At 38.4% G+C, this 24543-nt stretch overlaps 2 protein-coding genes and 1 long non-coding RNA gene across 19 annotated transcripts in view; 1 reads left to right on the forward strand and 2 right to left on the reverse strand.

Moving 5' to 3' along the window:
- Nucleotides 1-24543, forward strand: part of PDE4D (phosphodiesterase 4D) — a 1511392-nt gene that overhangs the window by 974120 nt on the left and 512729 nt on the right. The gene's annotated exons all lie outside the window — the stretch shown is intronic.
- Nucleotides 14585-21470, reverse strand: LOC309862256 (uncharacterized protein). Its single transcript, XM_082725946.1, has 3 exons — nt 21195-21470; nt 17726-17768; nt 14585-15956 (listed from the first exon to the last, which is right to left on the reverse strand). Exons 1-3 carry the CDS (start codon nt 21393-21395, stop codon nt 15766-15768), a joined length of 435 nt encoding a protein of 144 aa, XP_082582072.1. The 5' UTR covers nt 21396-21470; the 3' UTR covers nt 14585-15765.
- Nucleotides 18654-20714, reverse strand: LOC309862258. The gene is made up of 2 exons (XR_014310384.1): nt 20495-20714; nt 18654-19091 (listed from the first exon to the last, which is right to left on the reverse strand). It is a non-coding gene; the product is annotated as an uncharacterized lncRNA (long non-coding RNA).

A 24543-nucleotide genomic window follows, 5' to 3' on the forward strand; every position in this document is an offset into this window, starting at 1 on the left:
TTTTTCCCCATTGAACTTCAGAGTTAAAGTAAAATCAGGTTTTTCTGAACTGGCCCTTGTTAAGTTAAAATTTAAATTCTGATTGTTTATAAGTTATATATGTCCTTTCTCATTTATGCATGCCTATTTTTATGTGGAATGGGGTAGAGTGAGTAAAGAATTGTACTGAAATTAGGTATGTTTCCCTATAGAATTCTTAGAAACACAAAGACATCTTGTTGATGTTTTACATACATTTTTAGAGTTTCAGCTATCATTTAGAACACTGCCAGCTGTTCTTCTTTTTGGAAATTTTCTTTAATCAAAATTCGTAATGAGGAATTATAAGAGATGCAATCCTTTAAAAAGTGCTTTTGCTAAACAGATTTGTATGTGCTCTAAAAATGGGTAGAAAATGATTCTGCTTTTATCTAATGAATATTGCTCTACTCTTATTTCTGACTAATAGTAAAATTGCCTAGAAAATGAAAAGGCCTAATATTTCAAGTGGGTATTCAGTACCTTATTGTGATAGTGAAATAAAAAACATACTCAGTTTTAATTTGCTATTAAATACTCAACATTTCACAGCGGTTGTTTTGAGGCCATATACAATGGTAGCAAAAGAGGCTCTCTGAAAATCCTTTGCCTCTTCTTTTTTTTTTTTTTTTTTTGCTTAATCCAGGTTGCCAAGTGGTAAACCTGGCAGACGTCATGAACTTCCAAGAGGGAACATATTTTATTTGACTTACACCACTGGAGGATTTGGCCAATTATTGCTATTTGTTTAATGTTTGTATTGACATAGTGCATTTGCCCTGAGGAGCCCCAGGTGCTTTATAAAATTAGTCAGCAATTCACATTACAGCCTTTACGCTTGAGAGTGCACACTGAAAATAACAATGATTCATGGAACCTACAGTCATCCCTAACTCATACTTGTGTTTGCCCAGTGAAATAAAACAAATATGCTGGTTCCCTTAGAGAGCTCGCAGCAAAGGTTATAGTGGGGTGTCAATGGGAGTCTCTCCCTTGTGTAAATAGGTCGACTCCTGAAAGGAAAATTTGCCATCTACCCTACTGAGTTGAGACTTAATTATATTCTGTTCCAGGAGCCATAGCTTCCTGAGTAAAGAACTAACTACTTTTCTTTAGGTCTCTGCTGAAATGTCAGTTGCTTAATGACATCTTCCCTATCTTTTTAGAAAACAACAAAACAAAACTCATCATCAGTGGGGCACCTGGGTGGCTCAGTGGATTAAAGCCTCTGCCCTTGCCTCAGGTCATGATCCCAGGGTCCTGGGATCAAGCCCTGCATCCAGCTCTCTGCTCAGCAGGGAGCCTGCTACCCCTCTCTCTGCCTGCTTCTCTGCCTACTTGTGATCTCTGTCAAATAAGTAAATAAAATCTTTAAATAACAAAAACCCATCATCAAACCCAGGCACTCTGTTCTCTTTCCTGTATTACTTTCTCTATTTCTCTATTACCACATATGGATGTCCACCATCTATACATGGTCTCTCTCTTTGTTAAGTGTTGACCCCTTTCCATAAGATTGTATATTTTATGAAAGGAGACTATTTGTGTGTTTTGTTAAATTATGAGCCTTCACTGGTTTCCTGACACATAATAGGTATGCAATGAGCATCTGTTGAATTTATGAATGAAATAATGAATTTGTACCAATGATGCAACAACAAACAATTGTATTCCATTACTGTCAACCAAATACAAAGGCAGCAAAGAGAGGGGTAAGCCAAGTAGATTTCCATCCCGTCAAGATTTCTGTTATATTCCTTAATACTGAAAAAAGATCCATGTGGTGAAATAGTATATTAGTCAGAGTTTTCTCCCCCATTATTTGCAAGAAATAGAAACTAAATTTAAACTGATTTAGGCAAATAGAAAGGCAGTATATGGGCTCTTGAAGATGGGAAATCCAAGGAATATACCTTGTTTTCATGGGAGCAGGGTTTGCTCTAGGTGCTCTTGAGATGTGATGAGGACATCAGTCTCTATCTTTCTCTGTCCTCCTCAACATTATGGTCTTTCTCAGGCTTTCCCCATGTGGCAGTAAAGAGAGCTAAGGTGATACCAGGTGTAATTCTGCCTGGAGAAATTTCATTGGCATGAGAGCCAATTTTGCAGTGAGTCCACGGGAGACTCAGAGCTGACTTGGAATGGATTAAGTGCCAGACTTGAATCAGTGATGTGACTGACCAGGCATCTGTGCATCTCACCACGGAGGTTTGCCTCATCATCTGGAGTGTGATTCTCCAACAGAATATAAGAAAGGGAGGATGCATGACAAGTATGCAGAGAGAAATTGTTAAAACAAACAAACAAATAAATAAATAAATAAATAAATAAGGTATAGTGTTATAGCAATTCATCTTTATTTATTCCTCTGAAACTGGGACTATTTCTAAATTTTTGCCTTCTGGGGAAAATTATGAGATAGGAAAATGGAAGAGTTTCTTAGGAAATCCTAAGAAATCTTTCATGGCCCAGTTGAATTGAATTTGTGACTGATAGCCATTAAAATCCTGTCCATATACAGTCCAGTTAATAAGAATTTTCAGTGTTTTTTGAGGAGTTTGCTTTTTATGGTGGAGAGAAGAAATAGATGGCTGAAATAATCCCAACAAATAATAATGCCGTAACAAATTCATTAAGATCAAAAATACCCTCGCTGGGGAATATACTCTGACTTCTGTGGTCTCTATTCACTTGGGCTTTGTGGGCCTCTTCTTCCTATGAAAAAATACTAAAAATTATACTTTAAACTACATAGGTATAAAACAAATATAACCTGGGTTGTGTTCAATTTTTTTTTTAATTTTAAAAGAAATGAATACATTTTCATAAGTTTCTAATAGTATTATGGGCCCTGAGCAAGGTATCTACTGTGCTTACTACAGAAGTGAAACTGGCCTTCTCCTAGTTACACTGCTGCATTTTAAGTCAAACAACTGTTTTCTACCTATTCATCTTTTTAGCTTAAATGTGTTTCTATTGTGAACATTAGTTATACGTCAGGCGGGAGGTAGGGGAACCAGAGTTTGGAGAGGAAGCTGATATGAGCTGATATTATCCTCCATCAGCGAAGCTACCTCTGAAAATTTCTCTCAGGTTTTGTGCCTGTAGTTTTTTTTTTTTTTTTTTTAAAGCTTTAGTTTATTATTTAGTAGCTTAGTATTATTTAGTATTAGTATTATTTAGTAGTTTATTTAAAGCTGTTTTACTTAGTTGGTCAAAATCCTTCTTCTTCAGAGGTTTGTGTTTTTAAATGATGCTGTGAAAAGAAATGCCATTGTGATTACATTTATGCTGTGTATTTGTATAGTAAGGAAAAACTAGAATTTTTCATGCAGAGAACACTTAGGGTTTTACTCAATATAGTTCTCAAAGTAATATGGATGTTGGAGTATTTCTCCTATAATCCAGGGGAAAAGCCAACCTACAGTTTAACAGATTAAGTGCTCTTTCATATGTTTAATGAAGCCTCCTGTTCCTTGAAGCTGGTTCTCACCTGAATCTTTAGTTTCTAGTTATCTGTGGTTTTGGCAAAGAGAGCTAAGCTGGTCACATGGATTCTGTCAGCATTTAGGCTTTGAGAACTTCTTGGTTGTGAACTATCCAGAATGAAACTGGATAAACTCTTCTCAATGCCTATTCTTCTGCCAAATATTACTGATAAACTCCATTGGTTTTTACTTGGTATGTGTTGGAATCAGACATTCATAGATTGAAAACCCAGTGCTGTTGCCTACAGGCTGCATGGTTTCCACTTACTGCTAGCATATGTGATGGTCTACCAGGGGCCAGGCACTGTTCAGGGCAGTGTGGGTGAGAAAAGGTGAGGAAGAGGCATGTCCTACCTTCAAGGCAATCACAGTCTTAAAAGGAAGATAAGTACATGGAGAGCTTAAAAGAATGACAGGCTAAAACAAAGTATCTGAGCATCTCTTAAATCAGGTTATTCCATCAAGTAAGCCTTGGAGGAAACGATGTTTTGGTGCATCTCTCTGCCACTGCACTTCTCTCACTCTCCATGTTAAGTGGGTATTACCCTCAGGAGGTTGTTAGGTTTAAAGATGAAATGTATAAATACTATCTAGCATCAAACCAGGGACATGCTTTCTTCAGTTTCCAGTTTTTTCATTTATTTTTTTTTTTGATAAAGAGAATATCAAAGGGGAAAAATGGAGAAGATGATGAATCACTGATCAGATAATCAGGCCCTGAATGAAAGCAATAATGAACTATGTATGTTTGTGTTTCAGTCAGAGAGTCTGATAATACATCCATACGTATCATTTATCCCAGGTATAAGTATTATTCCAGAAGAAGAGTCTCTGCTCCCTATGAAGATTACAGAAACAAAACAAAGTTCTTTAATAGGAATGACGAGAATTTTCTGTTTCCAGATGTATATTTGGTTGTGAGGTAGAGGGAGCTAGAAAATAAACTAAAGTGTTTCCCATTACAAGAAAGAAGTAAGCTAATACTTGGGAAACAATGTCATACAATACTCATGCTTAGATATTTCACCTCTATTCTGGCAAAAAATCGCTGGCTTGGAAGGGATTTCCACTTAGGCTGCCCATTGCCACTACATATGGCAGCTGAAAAAGGAGTTGTTTAAAAAAAAAAAAAAAGGAGTTGTTAATTCAGCTTGCTAACAGCTCACCTCCCCCAGGAGTCACTGTGAAGATAGTTTTCAGTTAATGGCTTAGAGACTCCCAGACTAACCAACTACTAATGGAACAGGGTACCAGGTGGTTGTAGGCACTGCTCTCCATTGCTCTGAAGGTACCTAATGGTGATGGTTTTCTTGTTTTACCCTTTCCGTTCTGTGTTGCCAGTAGCAAAGACTGTGTCTCATCAGTTGCGCATGGCCAAATTAGGTGTTTCTCTCCGCTGACAGTTAGAGTCAAACCCTGGGTGGGTTGTCCCCAAGTCCTTCTCTAAACCATGTGTCGGAATGGGAGTGCTCATGACCACACTGGAGACCAGGCAGTTCTGCCGAAATCCAAAGCCGCTATGGCCTTCGGCAGTCTTCTAACTTTTGCCCCCTGGCACAGGAAGAACTAGCGTCAACTGGGTAATTCAATCCTTGGGATCCTTCTTCAATGGATGAGAAAATCCAGGAGTGGGCTGCCAGTGGCCTCTTGCTTGGGCCCAGTTTTCTTTGATGAGGGGTGCTGAACATGATGGGCCATTTCTGGACCTCCCCTCTTGCCACCGCAGAATTTATCGTCTGCACGCCCCAGTTGTGAAGCTGGCTTGTGACATTTTGCTGCCACAGGCCTGTGAATGTTTAGAATTGTGTGTTTATATTTCCAGGGCTACAGTTTGAAAACTGAGGGAGCAGACAGCAAAGAATTCCGAGGTCAAGCTGCTACTGCTTCCTCATTTGGAGGGCTTCTTTTAAGTCTGTATATTCCATACCTACATTCCCATGGAGCTTCTGTTTTTCTGACCTTCGTTTCTTTGGTTAGATGTTTTCAAGTGGGTTTTTCTGTAAGAAATCTCCATAGAAGAGGTGTTTATATGAAGTGATGGGTAAGCAAAGTTTGCCTGATACATGGAACCTCGGAAACTTTCCCGTAATGAAAAGGTCTGGCTTGTGGGTGGGCACCCTTCCATCCAGACAGACGGGAATGTGGCAAGGCAGCCAGAAGACACATGGACTTGTGACCACCAGGACAGGCACCTCACTCAAAAAGTCCTGACAGCTGGGCCTGTTAATCTCTTCTGAATGCACCAGCAGATGTTTGACTCCTTTAAACCTTATACTGGATTTCTTTACGTCACTGGAGTCATCACTTTTTCCCTCCTTGAGAATTTCCCCATATCAATAACCCTTAATAAAACCCTTTTGGCTTTTCCCGCCTTTGACCATGTGACTTGAATGTGAGTATGGATTTCACTAATGGTGAAAGAGATCATGACCTTGACCAGGCCACTTCTCTCCTCTTTGGTTCATCCCTTCGAAGAATCTGTTCATCCAAATATGTATTTGAGCCTAAATGGATCTGTTTAGACACTTTAATAATTAACATGAACTCAGTATTTTTTAAACAGTTGCCAAAATACGCTCATAAAATTCAGGTAGCATCACCACTGCCTCTCTCCCTCCTCCAGCTTTGGATGGATGAATTAACTACATCACAGTCAGCACCGGAGTACAGAATAATTTATTTTTCTGTCACTTCATGACGAAAGCCCAGCTGGCATTAGCTCAAGTTATGCAGCTGGCAATTAATTGAAGAAAACGCCTCTGTCACTCCTCAGTCAAACATGATCTGATTCAGCAGGTCCTGTTCACTTTCATCCCTCCTATTATACCAGAAGAACGAATGTAAATAACTCTCACTTGGCTCTTGCTTGTCATGGATTGTAAATTAGCTGGCAGCATACAGACTGATTGCATTAATGCTTTCTGGGCTGCTCTTCTCAATTGATTTTTATTTCTAGAAGAGGTTTGGACATTTCATTTCTGAGGCTTTCATGTACAGAAGAAGGAAATATTCTAGACTGCCTTTGTTCTTTTACAGTGCACAGCCGATTTTCAAAGTATTTCAACAAAATTTCAAAGTATTGTACCTGTGGGGTAGGTGCTAGTCTTCTGTGAGTCTTCCTGGGTTTCTATCAGACTTTGCTGTGCTGGTGTTTGTAGTTTAAACAGAACCTCACGGGAGATTTGTTCAGGATTTTTAAAATATATAAACATGTAATACACAGCACATGGTGTGCCAAAATTTTTGATGAGTACATTTTATAATTCTTAAAATGCAAAACTACTTGGCATGAGGAGATGATATAGTATGTTAAAAAGCATGGAACTTTTCCATAAAATAAAACTGTGCAGCAATGACGTAGGAGAATTCTTGCGGGAGTGCTAAAATAGTACATCGATTTGGTCCTTGCTGGATGTGAGAATTCACCAATTATATTATTCTGTGGAAATATGTTTTAGCACCTAGAGCCTTATCTCTGACCTCTCTCCACCCCAATTTATGTCCTGTCTGTCCAGTGTGCTTGTTGGATGCTTACTAGTCATTGCTATGCCTTTAGCCCTGAAAATGAATTTAAGACAGCAAGACTATAACTTGCCGGGATTTGGGGGTGCCCATGCGGGGTTCAGTGGTATTTCAGCAACAGGAACTGGGAAAGAAATGAGAACCCAGGAGGAAAAAAATCGAATTTAGGTGCTAGAAGGGACTTGGGAGTACTGGTTTATGAGGAAGAGTATCCAAAGGGCCTAAGAGAGTCTGCCTTGGATTAGGAGGTATTGGGTTACAGGAGATCCAAAGCTAGTAAGGGCAATAAAGCCTTGCAGCATGAGGCTCTCCTAATTTGGGCATTTGACGCAGGGTCTAGTGTCTGTGAAGCAGACCTCAGAAGTTGAGTAATCTGGGTAGAAGAGGAGATTACTGAGGGGCCAGCAGTCAAGGCTGACCTGTAGGGACATATCTGAATGGCCTGACTCAGTTGCACCTAAAGTTCGTGTAATGGATTCCTCCCTGGCTCGATTCTTTCATGAACACAGACAGGCTGAGTCTAGGGAGTAGCTAGTTGCAACAGAAGGGGCTGTAAAGATAGATAAACTGATAACTATAAAATGGAGAAGAAGCCTTGAGGAAATTATTAGTGTTAAACAGAAGTGGCCTTCACATTTGTCTACCTAGTAAATCTGTGCTCTTACTACACAACTAAAAAGGATTTAGCCAAAACTGTGTCTCCTATGTAAAGGGTGTTGGGGGGTGAGGTGGGGGAAGTGTTTGCCATGGGGAAGTTTTTTCCATTTATAAAGTGACAATTTAAAGTTGGAAGGAAAAAAAAAGTGTTACTAGCTTGGGCAATACAGAACTGCAATGTAAATACTTATTTATATTGAGTATTTGCCCCTGGGTCTAGTGATAGTTATATTTGTACACTGGGGAGTAGAGGAGGTAATATTCTAATAAGGAATCTTTGGGGCACCTGGGTGGCCAAGTTGGTTAAGGGTACAACTTCTGATTTTGGCTCAGGTCATGATCTCAGGGTTGTGAGATGAAGCCAGGTGCCAGGCTCTGTGCTGGGCTTGGAGCCTGCTTAGGATCCTCTCTCTCCCTCTCCCCTTCCCTCTTCCCACCCCCATCTCTCTCTACTTCTCTAAACAAGCAAATAAAACACAACCTATCTTCTGGTTCAATTTATTTTTCATTTGTAGGAGAAATCTCAATTTTTGTAACATTTAATTCATGAATTTCAGTGTAATGCTACATTTCCTTAATTTTTATTGTGTGCCACCTGTAAAGCTTATAGTGAAAGCCAGTCAGGCAAAATATTATGTATTGATTCCTTTATATTTAGGGGGGATTTTAAAACACAGGAATATAGCAGTGAACAAGGCAAAGATCCCAAGTCTGAAAGAACCTATGAGAAGAACGGAAACTTACATAGTGCCTTGTAATAGTCACAGCATGATGTGCCTGATTTCTTCAGGACTCCGCTCTAATGGCATCACTTTCTTTAAATTCTGAGACCCTTGATTTGACTCAGCTTATACCAGAACCGATGAGCATTAGAACTTCCTAAGAAATTCTAAGAAGATTAAAATACAAAATCTGTAAGACAAAAATAACCCTCCTAACAAGCTCAGCTCAAGATAGGGATTTCAACTTGCTCTTCTCAGCACAACGATTCTGCAGAGGAACACAGAGGTAATGGAAAGTCTTTGTAGCAAAGAGATTCCAAAATGCCACTTTGTTGGTGGACCTTACAATTAGTTATATGGTTTAAAAAGGATTAAGATTGCTTCTATAAGGTAAGGCTGTAAAATGGTTTAAGTGGGGGAGGATGTGACAGGATGGAAAGAAAATCTTCCTCTTCCTTTGTGGCTCTGAGAACTTAGAATGAGCAGCACCATCTAGGTAGCAAGAGAAGGAACTAGAACTTCCTGCGGATAAGCTCATGTGTGGACTCTCCTTGTTCTGGGGTTTACAAGGGCTACACTAGCATCATATTAAACACATGGCTCCTATTCCTTGTGCCAACTTTATTGCCACCTTGGCTCCTGAACAAAGAACTCATAACCAAGGCAAAACACGTTTGTGGTTGAAGGTAAAACCTCCCTACTTCATGTTGTTTTTCCATTTCATATTTTAAGCTTGCAAAAAGAAGCTTCTTTTTAATAAAGTGATGTGCCCTTGTGCAGTTAAGTTTCAGCACTGAGTACATCTTTCATGTTTTTAGGCAGCAAACTGTTTAGACACTGATGACCCAAGGTTTAAAAAAGGAAGGGAGGGTTGCTTGTGTAAGTTACATCTCCAAGTGTGGTCTCCAGGTCAGCTGCATAGGTATCACTTGGGAACTTGTTAGAAATGCAAATTTTCAGGTTCTGTCTCAGGTCTAAGGCATCAGAGACTCTGGGGGTGAACCCAGAAACCTGCATTTTAAAAAACTCTCCTGGAGATTCTGAGGTGTGCTAAAGTCTGACAACTGTTACTACAAAGAATACCACAAGGCAAACTTGTTCAGCACCTCTCAAGATGAATTATGGCAACATTTAGAAATTTGGAGAAATGTATACACATCCAAAGTGGGGTGTTTGTTGTTGTTGTTGTTAAAGCAGAATTCTGTATTTGGAGATAGGAGTTAGAATATCTTTCACTTTTTGTTTTTTTAAATTAAGAGGCCAAAAAGTACAGTGAGCTATTTATGTCATTGCGTAGGAATAATGGGGTTTGTTCTAATGGAAAGGGTATCTCATGAAAAAACTTCACTAATGTTATGTCTAGACACATATTCTTTTTTGAGGCAGGAAACACAATAGAAAATTGGCTTCTTCATCAAGTTCAAGGAAATGGTGTTTTAATTCTGTAGAGAAGTAATTTCATTTTCTTGGAGAAATGGGTAGACCGATATTAGTAATTTAATTTTCTTAAATATAACAATGGTTGCTACAGTTCTTACCAAGCCTGAAAGAAGGCAGATAGATTTAAATCTAGCCACTTACTGGATTTGGGAGGGCGTTGTGGGGGAGGGGGGGTTGGGGAGGGGTGCAGGGAGCAGGGTGGTGAAACTTTGTAGCAGGGAGGTAACTTTTTAAAAAGCTATAGGCTAATTATCATGTACTATTTCCTGCAGTACTTTGACCAGATAGCTAAGGTCATCAACAGAAATGTGAACTCCCAGGCCTTTGTACATAACTCCATTCAGATACATTCATTTCACAAATATTCGTGGAATATCTGCCACAAACTTCTCACTCTAATGCACAGCGCTGGACAAATGTGCAAGACATACACAGCCGTGGTCCTTGTGAAGGCAGAGGTCCGGTGGTAAAGCTGCACGAATAAACAAGCAATAACTGAAGTCTAGTACTTTCAGACAAGGCAGATGCTATGAGAGCAGCTCTCCTAGACTTGATGGCATGGGCCAGGGGTGGTTAGGAAGAGTTCACGGAAGAGGTGCTAGAATTCCCAGGTGAGTAGAAACTAGATGATGCAAGGGCAGCCTGGGAAGAACATATGCAAAGTACTAAGGCAGTTAAGGCAGTGAGTTCTTAGAGCTCTCAAGTGACTGACCATAGCCCCATCTGGTGGAGATGGGGGTGAGATGGTGACTACAGAGGTTCTGGAGAGAGATAGAGATGAAGCTGCCAAAGAAGTCATGGAAGAGGGGGAAAAATGTTTGGTGGGGAGGCCATGGTAGCCATACTAAGGATTCAGGACTTTATTCCAACAAAATGGGAAAGGCTTTGAGGTTGTAGATTTGGGCTGCCCTTTATAGAGACTGAATTGCAGAAGCGTGGTGCTGGAGGAGAGACCAGTAGAGACATTGTTGTCATAAGTCAGACAAGTATTTATCACTTGGATCAGCAGCAAGGTGATGATGCAGACAAGTAAAAAGATTGAGAAATTAGCTGGTCAGGAAGCAGATTCACTGGACTTGGAGATTTATTTGGTGTGGATGTTAGGGTGAAGCAGATACCCTGATCAACTAGTAGGCTAGTCATTGAGCTAAGAGCACAGGAGAGCTTACAGGTTCTAGAGTTTAATGACACTTCCATATGGACATGCTGAAGCTGAGTGTTGTGGTTGTCCATGACAAATAAACTGTTGGAAATGTAATGTAGGCCTGGACCACAAGTGATCTGGGCTCCTCTCTTAGGCCACTGGGTCCTCATAAATGTTTTCCATGCTTCATCATGGAGAAGCTTAAACCAAAGAACTTTCTTTATTTCTGTGATTGCTCCCACACTAATTTGGCACTACTTTAGCTGCCAGTTTTAAGTGCTAAGTGAATTTTAGAGTGAGGAATTTTTCTGCAAGACATCCTAGGAAGCTGTTTGGTTTACTCAGTGAAACACGCTTACCAACCAACCACATATATTACTTTTCAGTTGATATTTTATTTTAACAATGGAAAATAGGAGAGAACTGGGATGTCTAACCTCAATTTAAATATGCTTATCCTCATTTGCATCACAGATCATTTCCCTGTAACAGTAAAATGTAAATACATCTGCTATAGATTTGTTGTTTGGTGTGAACAACACTGGAAAATGAACAGGTGAATATAACAAAGAACAAAACAAGTATTCTTATTTTGAGAAAGAGGAATTACGGTTATCACACAATAGTCCTTAGTTCTAGAATGATGTTGTAGCTGTGCCTTTTCACATAAAATATTTAAATTTAAATGTTAGAATTTTTGTCATGTCAAAAAAGACATTGTGGGCCTCTTATTTACTGAGTAATTGCAATTGTACAAGTGATGGCTGTCAGAAACAAACAAAAAAATCCTCATATAAATTATTTATTACTCTAAATTTTTACCCAAAATTGTCTCCATAATGATGAAACCTTGGAAGTTATTTTATTTTTGAGAAACAAGTTGTCACACAAATTAAGACAAAAACACATAAATTTCAGCTAGCCTTCAGAATCATGAGAGCAAATGTCTTCAACAAAATTTAGAATACTAAATTCTTACTGTTTGCAAGTAACCAAATTAGAAAAAGTAGGGACACACTTAGGAAATTTTTCCAATGATAAATTTTTTTTAACACCTGCATTACTTTAGTCTATGAAGTAGACAATTAAGCCTACTCTCATGATATACTACATGTAAACCTCTTCTGATTCATAATTAATTTTCTGATTAATAATTCTATTTGAAATACAAAATTCCTGCTCATACATAATGTAGATTAAAGCTAGACCAGCTGAGAGCTGGCCAAAACTATTAAAGCATATCTTCTGCAGTCCCATTTTCTTTTCCTGAGCTCTTTGTCATCATTCAGGTCATTGTAACCCTTATTCTCTCTAACAAATGCTTTATTGCAGCCAGGACAATGTTCATCCTCATGTTCTATCCTGACTTTGCCTTAGCCATTCAGTGGAATAGGTATATGTTGGTGTGAGTACATATACACATACACACATACATATATATGCTTAACTATTCAATAAACTACGTTAAAGCTTCTGCAAATTCAGAATAAGCCTGTTTAAATTGGGGGTGGATATTTATTGCAGCTTAACAGTGGTTCGTATACTAACTGTATGTTGAACATCATATACGGAACAGTATTATATTTAGAACTGAGATCCTACTTCACATAGGATGTCCCAGATTTGTAGTGGTAAACAAATTGATGAGCTAATTCACAGAGAATATAGAACTACAAAATTATGTGTCTTTTTTCATAATGTCATTCACTGCAGTAGGTACACAGTAAACCTCATATTAAAAAGAAAAGAAAGTTCATTTCTAAAACCCTGCAAGTGGAATAAGTGGAATAAAATCTTTAGAAATAAGCCATATAAGCTGAAACCTAAGAGATCTGAAAAATGGGGAAGTTAAATATTATAAATACACAGAGTTGAGAGATCTGAATTGGATCCTGACCTGGGAAGTTCTAATACTCATGTTGAAAAGCTTTAGGAGAAAGTAAGAACTATCCTTTCTAATCACAGATTATAGATGAAAACTTTAAATGTACTTGCTGTTAGTTTAATTTCTGCCTCTAGAATTACCATAATCTATTCTTTTGTTTTGTATCCTTATTATTTTTAAAATATAATATGCTATAATGAGCCCTATATTTTGAAATTGCCTTTTTTCTTTTTCTTTTCTTTTTTTGAACTTCCAGTATTGTTTTCTGCTTTTTCTCTATGGCTTCTTTCTTATAATAATTTTTAAAATCATATTTACCTCAGTGCCCTAAGGAAATATTTTCATTCCTTGTTTTAGCCATTTTAATTATTTTTTAAGAACTTATCTTTTTTTTTAATTTGTTAGTCACAACACAGTACATCACTAGTTTTTGATGTAGTGTTCCAAGTTTCATTATTTACATATAACATCCTGTGCTCAATGTAATACATACACCCCTTAATACCAATTATCAGGCCAACCCATCCTTCTACCCCCCTCCCCTCTAAAACCCTCAGTTTGTTTCCTGGAGTCCCTAGTCTTTCATTGTACATCTTCCCTTCTGGTTTCCCCTATTTCATTCTTCCCTTCCTTCTCCTAATGTCCTCCATGCTATTCCTTATGTTCTACAAGGAAGTGAAACCACATGATAATTGACTTTCTCTGCTTGACTTATTTCACTCAGCATAATCTCCTCCAGTCCCATTCACAATGATGCAAAAGTTGGGTATTCCTTTCTGATGGCTGAGTAATATTCCATTGTGTTTATGGACATCTTCATCCATTCATCTGTTGAAGAGTATCTTGGATCTTTCCACAGTTTGGCTATTGTGGACATTGATTCTATGAAAATTGGAGTTCATATGGCCCTTCTTGTCACTACATCTGTATCTTTGGTGTAATACCAAAGATATTGCTTTGTGCAATTGCTGGATCATAGGGTAGCTCTATTTTTAATTTTTTGAGGAATCTTCACACTGTTTTCCAAAGTGGTTGCACCAACTTGAATTCCCACCAACAGTGTAAGAGGGTTCCCCTTTCTCCACATCCTCTCCAACATTTGTTGTTTCTTGCCTTGTTAACTTTTTAGGCATTTTAATTATTTATGAGCATTGTAGTGACATCTTTGCCCAGATTTTCATGCTGATAGATTTTGGTCACTGTTCTTTAAGGCTTGTAAGAGATCAATTTCTTCAGCACAACCCAGCCCCAAATAATGCAAGGTTAGGATGATATATTGACACTGTACATGTGCCTTAGTTTTTCAAGCATTTACAGAATCTTTTTTGAGTATCAAATATGTGCAAAGCAAAGGGAGACTTTTTCAGCTTAGGGAGACTTTAGGATCTGTGGGATCTATCATTTAGAAGACTTTATAAAGAAAAGTGAAACCTCCCAAAGATGTGTTAATATTCAGTTTTCATTTACAGCCTCTCTGATGCCTTTTAGACCTATAGCTATTCATGTAAATAAAAAAGGACACATTTATTATAAGTTGTGGCATATAGTCTTTATGAAAAGTTTATAGCCTATGTGTTAAAGATAAATGTGAAGAAAGTATGCTCTTTTGTTGCGTTTTTCCCAATGCTTTATAAGTTTTACCCCCATAAGAAATTTTTGAAATGCTCATGCTGATAAGAGGTCCTAAACAAATACCAGCACAGTGTACTTTTTTTTCTTTAATATTTTTATTTATTTATTTGACAGAAAGAGAGAGGGGGAGAGAGCAAGCACAAGCAGGGGGAATGGAAGGCAGGGGATAAGCCAGCTCTCTGCTCAGCAAGGAGCCTGATGTGGGCTTCTATCCCAGGACCCTGAGATCATGACCTGAGCGGAAGGCAGCAGCTTTAACCAACTAAGCCACCCAGGCACCCTATCAAAGTACTTTCACACATCCTATCCTATTTGCCTTTGCATCATCCCTAGAAGGTCACTATATGACACTCTTGTTTCATTAGCATTACAACAGATTATTAGACAAATCAACAGGATGAAAATTTAAAGCAACGTTATCTAACTGAGAAAGCCTTCACTTATAGTTTCAAACAATATTTCTCACCCACCTTAAACCATCAGGGAAGATTTAAAAATCTCGTGCCCAGGCCAGATACTTGGGCCAATGACAAGAAAATTTCAGGAGAAAGGCCCCAGGAGGCAGCACATTTAACTCCCCAGTGACTCTACTCACCCCTTCAAAGACTCACTAACCTCCACTCACAGGAGTGCTGGTTAAGTAATGCTTCTGCCACACCTGCTCTGCCTCCCAGTGTTACTACTTTCCACCTGTTCCTGTCATTTTGAAGAGTGATCATTTGAACCAGCTGGATACATGAGAGGATACATGCCCTGCCCCGCCCCCCAAGTTGCAATGTAAGCATAAAAGCCTTTTTTAGCTTCCAACAATTTGCATGGAAAACAAATGCAAATATAAACATTACACCTAGTATTAAGAAATACTCAATAAGAAGTTTAAAATCCCACCTTGTTTCCCATCTCACCCCTCACACTCTCACATTCTTGGCCATTACATTCACACCCAGCTCAAATGCCTCTCAACGTCTTGCTTTTATCTCCCTCACTCCTGAAGTGGCCTGGTCTTTTGTCAGTTTAGAAGTTGCTAGGATTCTCTGACAACATTCTGTGTGAGATTCAGTCCAGAGCTCAGAACCTATCTTCCTGAATTTATGTGTTACATAAATTCACTGCCTAGAAACTCTTATTGGCTCTCAGCTTGCTACCTTCAAGGAAAAAAAAAAAAACAAAACAAAAACAGAATAAAACAAACAAAAAATGAAACAAAAATTTAACTTGCATTTAGTCTTGCGTGGCGAAACTCCACCCCTGGCAGATTCACCGCACTACTTCATGACGGGGTGTTCTTGTGCATGCAAGTTTTGTGGAGAATGTCTTCAGTTCCGTTCTGTACTCGGGAAACTCATCATCCAGCAGATCGATATTGCCTCTTCCGGGCCGCTGTCCCTGGTTCTCCGGGAAGAATGAGTTGCTCCGTGATCTGTGTTCTCTCAACACGTTGGCTCCACCTTGATTATAGCAAATGTTATGTAACTAAAATATTTTTAGTTACTCAAATAAAACACTAGATAATATAGTACATGTGGTTTGTGGGACCCCTGGGTGGCTCAGTGAGAGAAGCAATGCACTCTTGATTTGTTTGGCTCAGGTCATTTATCTCAAGCATGGTGGGATCAAGCCCTGAGTGGGACTCCATATGTGGGGCAGATAATCTGCTTGGGATTCTCTCTTTCTGTCTCCCTCTGCCCCTCCCTTCGCTCACACTCTCTAAATTAATTAATTAATTAGTTAATTGATCTTTAAAAAACAAAAAAAAACCTCACAAAATATGTGTTTTGTGCTTATTTAACTCACAAAGGAAAAATACCCATATTTTTTTAAGACCCATATTTTTAAAAATAGGATTGTGTGTAATAGAATTTTATTTGGTTTTGCTTTTTCATGTTTGACCCCAATATTCTTGGTGAGAGAAAAAATCAATCTGGAAAATATGTCTAAAGAATGAGAAAAGAATTCTAATAAAATATGCCAGATTTCTGTTAATATTCAAAAAGAATTTAATACAATATATAGTGCTTTTTTGCACGAGTGATTTTTATTACCTGTTGAAGAGCAAATGAGACTTTTAGATTCAGACTATGAGAAGGTCCTATCATATTTTCAGCAGATTCAAATGTTCAGCTTTCAAAATAATCTGCCCATACAATTTAGATATAATTTAACCAAGAATAACCTGCCCATATGATTTAGATATAATTTAACCCAAATTTAGATATAATTTAACACCAAATTAGATATTATTCAACCCAAAATACAATTTAGATATAATTTAGATATAATTTAACCCAAATAAGACACAACATTTTGGAATAAAATAAAAAGGCATTCAATTATGACTTTGGCCAAGGGTTTCTCCTATCTTAACATCAAAATCACACACGGTGGACCCCCTCCTTAAAAGTTTCTGATCCTGTGTCTGTGGTGAGCCCATAGTTGTGTTCATTCAATAAGTCCCGGGTGGCTCCAGTGTTGCTGGTCTAGAAACCCCATTTCAAGAAAGACTGGATTATTTTAACAATTTAGCAGTTGAGTTTTCACTACAATGCATATACCTGTTGACTAACAGTGATTGGCTTGGTTGTCACCAAACATCCTAATGTTTGAGATATCTGTATATAGTCATAGATCCACAAAAGCAAACCATACTTATATTAAGATTTTTTTGCTGTTGGGGGCACCTGGGTGGCTCAGTCAGTTAAGCATCCAGCTCTTCGTTTTGGCTCAGGTCATGGTCTCTGGGCCTTCAGATCAAGCCCCCATGTCAGGCTCACTGGGGAGTCTTTCTCTTCCTCTCCCTTTGCCCTTCCTCCTGCTTTTGCTCGTGTTTTTTCTCTCTAAAATAAATAAATCTTAAAAAAAAAAAAAGACTTTTGCTGTTGTTGCTGTTTTTGCTTACTTTAGTATGTTTAATTACATCAATCCTGGAGAAAAATAAATGTTCTCTAATCTTAGCATCACAGAATTTTTTTTGAAACAACAGAAGATTCTATCTTAAACATTTTGATTTTCACTCTCCTAGTAAATATAAGCATGTGAGTTCAGGCAATCTCTATGTTTTAAAGGCATATTGGATTTATTTTTAAACTTAATAAAATTGGCAAATTTTCTCAATAAAGTTGGAAAGACATTTCTTTGGATGGAAAACTCAGCAAAAACATTCGCCTAGTGTTGAGAGTTTGGTATCTTTACTCTGTTATTGGTTGTATACTGGTTTTACCTGAAGCCAGTGTGTTACAAGACGAATCCTGTCCTGGTTCTGTCTGAAGAAAATAAAACATAAGGTTGGTAGTGTACCTTTGTACTATTTGCCAGCATCTCTTAGTAACATGTGACTGAGAATGATAGATTGTAGGGAATAGGAGCCTTGGAGAAATTCATTGATATGTTCAAATCGTCAAAAGCCTGGAGTAGACTGAGGTTTGGAGATACCCTATAACCTCCTGCTCTCCCACCCCTCTTAAGATGGTCCAGGTATGCTGCATTTGCTCTGGGGGTATGGCTTTCAGGATTGCTTATCTAGCAGGAAGAGAGATCAAGGAAGGTTACAGTCTCACTTTATGGTCTTCCCAAGTATGTATTCTAGCCTTTTGGATGGGGTTTCCTAAAGCTGGAGAGAGAACCTCTGACCAAGATTGCTGATACTTAGGGGTGCCTGGGTGGCTCAATGGGTTAGGCCTCTGCCTTCGGCTCAGGTCATGATCCCAGGGTCCTGGGATCGAGCCCCGCATCGGGCTCTCTGCTCAGCGGGGAGCCTACTTCCTCTCTCTCTCTGCCTGCCTCTCTGCCTACTTGTGTTCTCTGTCTGTCAAATAAATAAATAAATAAATCTTAAAAAAAAAAAAAAGATTGCTGATATTTAGAGGTCGAAGAAATTTATATTCTTTAGGTAAGGACACTAAGACCCATTTAAAAAGTATAGTGGTAATCCTTTATATCTCTTTAAGAATATTCACATTATTTCAGTGTAAATCATATTGATTCTGTGAATTGGACAAAGTGGTCGCCTTGTTTTTCAAATGAGGACTAATAAGGTCTATTTAATTCAAGGGATAGCCTCTTCAGATGCAGCTAGTGGAGGCCTGTGTTCTAGCAGCACGCTTCAAATATGTGCTCATAATCAACTAAGTCTGGATTTCATTCACGCATTCATTGAAAAAATATTTATTGAGCACATACCTTGTGCAAGATGCTGTTCTAAGTGCTTAGGATACAACAAAGCAAACAAAATGTCATGACCTCGTGGAGGTTGCATTATAGTGAAGGGTACAGTAGGCAGAATAATGGCCCCCACAAAGGTTTCACTGCCTAATGGACAGATCCTATGGATGTATTGTCTTACATGGGAAAGGGGATTTTGCAGATGTGACTGAGACCTTGAGACATAGATTGCTGGGATGCCAGGATGGCTCAGTTGGTTAAGCGTCTGCCTTCAGCTCAGGTCATGATCCCAGGGTCCCGGGATCAAGTCTTCTGTGGGGCTCTTCGCTCAGCGTTGGAAGGCGAGGAGCTGCTTTTCCTTCTGCCTGCTACTCTCCCTGCTTGTGCTCTCTATCCCTTTCTCTGACATATAAATAAATAAAATCCTAAAAAAGAAAAAAAAAAAGAGAGAGATGTAGATTGTTCTGGGTTATCCTGGGGGACCCAATCCAATCACGTGAGTCCTTAAAAGCACAGACTCTTATAACAGTGAAAAGAAAAGATAAGATGACACCAGAAGGGTCAGAAGGATGCAGTGTTTCCAGCTTTGTGAATGGAAGAAGGGGTCTATGAGCCAAGGAGTGTGGGTGACCTCTAGAATCTGGCAAAAGAAAAGACACAGATTTCTTCCCTAGAGCCTTCAGGAAGGAATGCAGCCCTGCCAACTTCTTGACTTTAGGCAAGTGAGTGTTAGACTTTCAACCTATAGAACTATAAAATAATACATTTTTATTGTTAAACCACTATGTTTGTGGTCATTTGTCATACGAGCAATGAACGCTAATGGGGAGGAAGACAGAATACGCAAGAAAAATAAGTAAAGTGTATTGTATTTTGGTTAGTGATAAGTGCTAAGGGGAAAAATAAGTCAGGGATATATCAGGAGGGAATGCAATGTTTGATAGAGTAGCCTTCCACGCTGACATTGTGTAAAGACTTGAAGGTAGTGAGGGAGGGGAAAGAACACTTCGGATGCAGAATAGGAGGCCAAATTCTGTCAGTCCAAAACAATGAAGCTGCATAAATAGATCCTGAATATCAAACTCTCAAAAATAATTACCATTCCAGAATATTCCAGCTTACCCCAGTTATCTTGTATTTAAGACAAAGCTTAAAACTCAAAAGATGATATTCTGATTTTTCTGTAGGGAAGTAAACATCCTGGCTTAAATAACGCGGTCACTTTTTCATGTTTTCTGGAAAATACATGAAAAAATTCAGTAGTATTTGATTTGCACAGCATTAAAAGATATCTTAAAATGTGGTCTAAGGTCTAAAGCAAACAACTTGGGGACCATCAGACCTGAGCCCCTTGGGACTATTTCCTAAACATGATGATCAATCGTTTATAGCACTACAAAGGCATTTCAGACAATATCTGACTCTGAATTGTTGCTACAATAAACTGAGTGCCTGGGGAAAAAAACTATTGTAATTATTTTATTATCATAGACTGTCCCTCACATACTAAATAAATAAAAATAAAATCAGTCTGCTAATTCAGTGCAACAATTGGTCATAAATTTTGATGGAATTGTCTGTTGGTACTTTGAAGTAATCTGATTATAGAGATTAAGTCATCCTCTTAAGTACCAGAGGAAAGAGAAGAACTAGGTGTCTAATTCTTATTGTTTCATGATAGCATTTATTTTAATTTTCAAAGGAAGAATAGAAATTCTATGATCTGTATCAGTAGAAATATTAATGAATTCAGCAAATAAATGTCGAAGTAATTACTGGTATAATAATAGACATTCTGCAATGATACTTCCCAGAAAATGTGCCTTACCTTGCTCCTCAAAGTGTGGCCCATGAACCAGAAGCCTGAGCAGCAGAAATGTTCATCTTTAGACCCCATCCCAGACCTACCAAGTTGCAGTTTGCAGTTTAACAAGATCCTAGGTGATCCATATACACATTAAGTATAAAAAGGGCCATTCCGAGACATTCTGGATCTCTGATTATGAATCTTGCCCCTCTGTATTTTGTATTGTTTAGATCTTGGCAAGCGCACGTGACCTCACATTATTGTGAAGTCAGTGCTCTAGCATATCATATTTCGAGAAACTGTTTTCATTAAGGGGAGCTTAGTGTCTTACAGCTCTGAAGATATGTACACAAAAGTTGGTAGTATTAGGCTGAGACATTAGCAAACCTTCTGGATACTTACTGTTTAAATTTCAAAACCTTAAATAGGCTAACATATTTTTAAAGATGTAACAGCTTAAGTTGAAGGGTGTAGACATTTAACTGCTTTAGAGGAAGGTAAATTGGAAACTCAAAGGTTAAGAGAGAAGAGTACAAATTTCTTGCAGAATCAGAATTTTCAGGTTACAGGAAGCAGCCAGTGCCATCTGGCTCAGAGCGAATGCGGCTCAGAGCGAATGTAAGCTATTCCTTGATCTTTGAAAGGCCAGTGCTCGATCCTCCCTTGATCTTTGAAAGGCCAGTGCTCGATCCTCCCATCCATGCTCACACGGGAAACTCACCTTTCTCCCAGGCAGTTTGTATGTGTTGTCGACCAGCTGTGTTATCACCTTGCCCCTGCTTTCCCTGACTCTACTTCTGCCTCCGTGAAGCTTCCAAGTTTCGATGCTCCCGTATCTGAAGCTTGGAGACACACAAGGCAAATGAAATTCAGCTTTCACTTGACACTCTTTTATATCTTTAATAGTAAGGTCTGTTCCCATTGTGTTCTTTTCCTTAAGTTAAAAACCTTTACTTGGGGCACCTGGGTGGCTCAGTGGGTTAAAGCCTCTGCCTTCGGCTTAGGTCATGATCCCAGAGTCCTGGGATTGAGCCCCGCATCAGGCTCTCTGCTCAGCTGGGAGCCTGCTTCCCTTCCTCTTTTTCTGCCTGCTGTGATCTCTGTCTGTCAAATGAATAAACAAAATCCTAAAAAACCAAAACAAAAAAACCTTTACTATCCTTCCCATATTCTAGTGACTCCCCTTTAGATCATCTCCTATCTTACAGCACTTTTTTCCATTTGTGGACCACAAATGAGCAAATTATTTCAAATGTAACCCAAGTATCTCAGAGCATCAGAAAGACTATCTTTTATTACCTACTCCTGGACATTATCAATGAATGTGACTTTAAATCATGTCAACGCCTTGGCTACCACATCCTATTATTGTCCCATGTGACATACATTTCACTGAACAGACTCAGCTTAGCAACCAGCTCCTTCCCCATTAGTAGGACTTCAAATGCATCCCAATTTAACTCCGTATTGTTACTTTGGGCCCATTAAGCTCTTTTTATATCCTGATTCTATCATACATTCTGTTAGCTTTTCTTCCCAGCTTGAAGCCATCAAATTTGTTCCCCAAAACAGACCCTTTTCCTTAATATAACTGCTTCATTAATCGGCTTTAAATAAGCTTTAATCATATGTCTGTTAGGATCTTTGTAAGTGATGTTACTAAGTAGGAATTTATTTCCTGGCACATGTGTATGTGTTCTTAGATATGTCAGTTAATCACAATTCCTCTATTAGATTACAAACTCCTGTTTGCAAGGGTCTTCTGTTTCTCTTCACAGTTTTGCTTACCTTTAAGTACATAGTTAATATTATTGACTCTGACTGGATGGTGGTTGATGGTTAACTAATAACAAAGGATGAATTGAGGACTTGGTGTTTCAATATACCAGAAGGATGCTTACTTAGGAAATGCCTTTTAATGAATAAAATTCTGACTTTTGCTAGCAAAATAGAAGGTTCAAATGAAGTTAGGGGTCCATCAAAGAAGGCTATAATTGGTTTGTTCTTTTCAGTTCCTAGCCCATGGTGATTGATCTCACATTTGATTTTAAAACAAATCAGAAGTTGACGATTCAGAAATGGGTGACTCAATCAAATTATAGACAAACCCCTTGCTGCAATGACTCTTACTAATTAAATGTCTGTGACAGCAGAATCAAAAGAGGAGGAATTATATAAAATTTAGAAGCAAGGCCATAACACGATTCCTTTCAGCTGGAGACACCTTAAGTCATTAACCATGTAACATTTTTTTTTTAAAGATTTTATTTATTTGACAGACAGAGATCACAAGTAGGCAGAGACACAGGCAGAGAGAGAGGCAGAAGCAGGCTCCCCGCTGAGCAGAGAGCCCAGGGCTCTATCTCAGGACTCTGGGATCATGACCTGAGCCCAAGGCAGAGGCTTTAACCCACTGAGCCACCCAAGGCGCCCAACCATGTAACATTTTTGAAGGAATAAAAACAGGTTGGATTCTCCTTTGTGAAAAATACTTGAATATTTCAAGTTAGATTTCACTTTATCTCATTTAAATTAAGTACATCAAGCCTCATCTATGCAAGTTTTCTCAAATGTTAGGAAGATGACTCTTTTCTTTGCTTACGGTAATATATTTTCCTTTGGTGGTTAAAAAATGCAAACTCTATAAATATATTGCTAGTAAGTGGATACGATTTCAAATACTTCAGAAGCCTCACAGGATTAAAAATCAATACTTTATGGAAGGTATGTTTAGTACCATCTAAATTTTTAAGTTGGTGCATTTATTTACATATATGTAAATTTATTGATTTACGTATATGCTTGTACTTAGAGAGTAAAGGATCCTGTATGAACACACCCTTACAAACAAATACCACCAAACTATTTAGTGATTATTTCAGAGTAAGTAAGATTGTAGACACTTCTAAATATCTCCACATTTTTACTTTTCTATATTTTCTCTTATAAGCTTTCATCTTGGCATAAGAAGAAAAATAGAAAGTGTTAGTTAAAAATTTCCCACGGGGGCGCCTGGGTGGCTCAGTCATTAAGCATCCGCCTTCACCTCAGGTTATGATCTCAAGGTCCTGGGATCGAGCCCCACATCAAGCTCTCTGCTCAGTGGCGAACCTGCTTCCCCCTCTCTCTCTGCCTGCCTTTCTGCCTACTTGTGATCTCTCTCTCTGTCAAATAAATAAATAAAATCTTTAAAAAAAAATTTCCCCAGGGGCGCCTGGGTCGGTTAAGTACTTGCCTTTGGCTCAGGTCATGATCCAGGGTCCAAGGATGGAATCCCGCATCAGGCTTCTTGCTTGGCAGGTAGTCTGCTTCTCCCTCTTCCTGCCCCCCCTCACTTGTGCTCTCTCTCTCTGGCAAATAAATAAATAAAATCTTATAAAAAATAATAAAATAAAAATTTCCTCAAAGCATACTTTGTAATAGTGAAAAATAAAAATGAATGAAATATGTATCAATAGGAGAAAGACTATGTAAACAGAAAAGGAAAACTAAGAAATAAAATTCAGCTATGGGAAAAGATTCTTGTGGTCATTTTAAAAACTGATCAACATGCAGATTTCCTATGGTATTTGGCGACAAGATAAGCTAACTTCCTGAAATAGTAACTGTTTATAAAGAATAAAAACAGATAAATGTTTAACTTTCCCTAACTTTAAAATAAAAGTGAAGAGGAAAAAAATGCATTGAAGCAAACATACACTTTTTTTTTTTTTTTTTAAACAATTGCTCTCAGTTTCAATGTCCTCTTGTCAAACCATCATGGGATTGGTGAGTAGATATTATTCTGTGTTTTTCCCTGCCTGGTCCTTAGAAGTCATCAAGATGTGTCTACAAAGAACAAGATAGAGAATTGAGGGCTTAAGAGAAACATTCTTTGATATTGACAGTGGTAGGAAGTTTCTCCTTATTGCCTCATTGTGGTTTGTATATCAGGCTGCAGCATGTCCTTTTCTGAAGCTGTGCAGCCAGTTTCCGTAAGACTGTTGGCCCTGTGACGTTATTGGAACACATTTATCTGGAGATGAGTACCTCAGTACCTCCCTCAGCAAGCTCAACAGGCTCTACTATGT

Source organism: Mustela nivalis (genome assembly GCF_964662115.1).
Source record: "Mustela nivalis genome assembly, chromosome: 3".
In the NCBI taxonomy this organism is placed as follows: Eukaryota; Metazoa; Chordata; class Mammalia; order Carnivora; family Mustelidae; genus Mustela; species Mustela nivalis.